Source organism: Microtus ochrogaster, unplaced genomic scaffold (genome assembly GCF_000317375.1).
Source record: "Microtus ochrogaster isolate Prairie Vole_2 unplaced genomic scaffold, MicOch1.0 UNK363, whole genome shotgun sequence".
Lineage (NCBI taxonomy): Eukaryota > Metazoa > Chordata > Mammalia > Rodentia > Cricetidae > Microtus > Microtus ochrogaster.
The window spans coordinates 23,994-27,501 of NW_004949461.1; the positions used below are offsets into that span (position 1 = coordinate 23,994).

The 3,508-nt window shown below is 41.3% G+C and overlaps 1 protein-coding gene across 1 annotated transcript in view; it reads right to left on the reverse strand.

Annotated features, from left to right (window-relative positions):
* Positions 1-2,816, reverse strand: part of Apoh (apolipoprotein H) — a 25,036-nt gene extending 22,220 nt beyond the window's left edge. Inside the window, exons 1-3 of the mRNA XM_013355625.1 lie at positions 2,607-2,816; positions 2,079-2,255; positions 634-730 (exon numbers count right to left, since the gene is read on the reverse strand). Of these exons, the coding sequence (XP_013211079.1) occupies positions 634-730; positions 2,079-2,255; positions 2,607-2,670 (338 nt within the window). The 5' untranslated portion in view covers positions 2,671-2,816. The remainder of the gene's footprint in view (positions 1-633; positions 731-2,078; positions 2,256-2,606) is intronic.
* Between the last annotated feature and the right edge of the window lie 692 nt (positions 2,817-3,508).

Here is a 3,508-nt window from a genome sequence, read left to right on the forward strand (position 1 = left end):
CATCATCTCAATCGACAAGGGTGTTTCCGCATCTCCATTCCCCAACAAGGATCTTCCAAAGAAATTGTGTACAGCTGTGTGGTGCTTTGAAAGAAAATGGCCCTCAGTGGGAGTGGCACTATTAGGGAGTGTGACTTTGTTGGAGTGGGTGTGGTCTAACTGGAGGAAGTGTGTCACTATGGGTTTGAGGTCTTCTATGCTCAAGATACTGCCCAGTGTCTCAGTTCACTTCCTGTTGCCTGCAAGATGAAGAACTCTCAGCTACCTCTACAGCACCATGGTTGCCTGCAAACCTCCATGCCCCATGGAGGACTGAACCTCTGAACTGTAAGCCATCCAGTTAAATGTTTCTCCTTTGTAAGAGGTGTTATGGTCATGGTGTCTCTTCACAGCAATAGAAACCCTGACTAAGACAATTAGCATGTTCTCAATGGTGTCTGTCACATTGATGCCATTTCTTGCAACACCCTACACATCACCACAGCGTTTGTTAAAAACAAGACTAAAATGTGTTTGTATCTGGCAAGCCCCACCCAGAGGCGAACCGTAAATACAAAGCCATTGTGATGAATAGCTGAAGAATCCAGAAGTGTGCTCTGTCTGCCCGCTGCTTCACCTCACTAGAGTCCTTACCCAGGGTTACACGTGAAACTGATGGTGTTGGGATATTCAAAAGTCGTATAGCGTACAATTCCGTTTTCTAAGATTCCAGCAAAAGGACACACTCTGGCTGTGATTTAAAGAGAAAAACTGGTAAGTTTCTATTGAAGTATAAATATGTAAACACATGTCCATCCTTGATCCAGCAACTACTACTAACTATTCCAAGAAAGTGATCAAAATGAGACAAATAATACATGTGTCATGATAGTCTTTATAACTAAATGGTCTAAATGGTCATTATCATGGGATTGTTTTAATTAGACAAACTAAACCACCAATTGTACTATTATGCAGCCAATAAAATACAGATTATGAAGATTATAGAGACATACAATATTTTTATAATATGCTGATTAAATAGAAAACAAAAGTATATATTTTCTTTACAATAATGCAAAAAGCATGTGGAAAACATGTTGAAATGACACTATTAGTGATCAGAGTTATACTGATTTAAGGTGATTTTTCACTAAAATTATGCTGAAGGGCTAGGAGCATAGCTTGATGGTGACACACATTAGCCTATACATGTCTCTACATTTAATCCCTACTGCCTCCAAAAACCCACTTAGATTTATAAAAATAAAGAACAAACATGAATCACTTGCAGAAACATATATAATTATGATAAAGGTCATATCTATAGAATCAAAATAATTAGAGTCCTGGTTGCTCTACCTCTATTTTTACTACTGTACAAGACTGCCAGAAACTCAATCTGGTTGACTGCTTAATATTTTACCATAAAAATTGGACTAAGTGCTAGGTGTGGTGGTTCACATCTGTAATCCCAGCCATCAGGAGGCAAAGGCAGGAGGATCAGAAGTTCAAGTTCATCTTCAGCTACCTTGTAAATTTGAGGATAGGCTGGAATAGATGACATCACATAAAAAAAGGCTAGCATGATCATAAACCATGTTCTGAGGAATAAATGAAGACAACCATTTATCATAAAATAACGGGTTCTGAAATTTATACTATCAAAGTGTAACAAGTTTATATTTTATTGTAAATATATAAATGTATACATTATTTGGATTCAGTTATACTCAGCTCAGTAAACATTAAATGTGCTTCCATTCTGAGGCAAAGTCCGAAGATATGATGATTTCCCAAACTCTGTTTACCCATGAGTCTCTTTGGCAACAGTTCATCTGTCGTCATTTTAATGTGTGTCATGCTTCCCCCTCCACTAATCAACTCCCCTCTCTCTGTCTCTCTCTTTTCTCTCTCTTTCTCAGCCCTTCCTTAGGTATCCCCTTTTCTAAATAGTGGTTTTGTGTGTTGTGCACCCCCACCCAGCCCTGTGCACCCCGAGCAGGAAGAAGTAGCTTTTTTCCCCACCAAATATCCAGAACCCAAACAAGGGGAGAGAGGTTAGGACTCAGAGAACTGGAGAGAAGCTTCAGACTTACGTGTACATTTCAGGGTGTTTATGGGCCACATTCCTGTGAGAGGACATGTAAATCGTCTCATGCCTCCCCGGGACACATAGCCTGGCTTGCAGGAGTAGACAATCTGCTCCCCTGGGTCATAGAATGTTTTTAACGGAACAACCACAGCAAATGGTACTTCATCTGGCTGGGGACAGGCTGAAATAGAACACAAGACAGATGGTTAAAAAAAAAATCTCAAACCACATTTTTAAGGTCATCCAACATGCAAGGAAAGCACACTAAAAATTGTAGGGTTACCCAGTGCCATACCAAATGCAAGGTCTCATCTGACCTCAATGAGCATTTGAAGGAGGCCCTACCGGTATTTACATTACAGGTCCGTGTGGTGGGGCTTAAATTGGCTGAATATCCTGCCAACAAGCTTTAAGAACAGCCATGTCAGACATTAAGTACCAACGCCATCTCTCCAGCATCCACTCTGACATGAAAGTCATCCCAAACCCATGGCTTAGAGATAATATTCTCTCGAAGGCAAGAAGTACTCACTCCGTCCTGCAATGGCAACGTGGCAGAGGAAAGCCGAAAACAAGATGAGCACCGGGGAAACCATCGTGGATGGGTCTCACCAGCTCCACCAAAGCAGTGTCCTCTGCTCAAGAGAGACACGCAAATACAGAAGAGCTTAAATATTAAACCATTTGGGGGGGGGTGTACGTTTATTCCTGTAAACAGAAGCTGAAGTGCCGCCGTGCTTTGAGAAGAACCGAGAGAACTCCATTTTTTAATCATTTACTCCACTGCCCTGAGTCCATTGTGAAATCCTCGGCGGGTGCTTTCTTCAGCAGAGCACACTTTTTTTTTTCTTACTAGCACAAATAGCATTGCCTCTGATAGAATCCTGATGAATACTGTCTGGGCCTCTCATTCTCCTTTTTGGTTGTTTTTTTTGTTTTGTTTTTTGCTCTGTGTTTTGGTATGTTAGAGACAGATCACCAAAAGGATGGAGCTCCTGTTTCACTCTGTGTCCTGGATATATGAAGTGATGACAATCTTCTACTCTGTTCCTGGGACCAGGGGGACTCCTCAGCTACTAAGATCACTGCCTGTGCTTGCAGAGGACCCAGGTTCTGTTACCAGCACCCACAGCAGGTGGCTCACAACTACTTGTAACTCCAGTTCTGGGGGATCTTATATCTTCTTATGACCTTCAAGGATGCCTACATACACAAGGTGCACAAATGCTCATAGAGACACACACACATAATACACTCGAATAAAGATTAAAATAAGCAAAATGGTGTTCCACTTGGTACATAGAGGAGCCTGAAGAAGACCTTCAAAGAGCACCTTCCACTTTAATGGATGCCAAACTGAACTCAACATCTGCCACAAAAATTGACTAATTTCTCCCTAATTCACGTTTTAGCTGCTATTCATAACGAGATCTT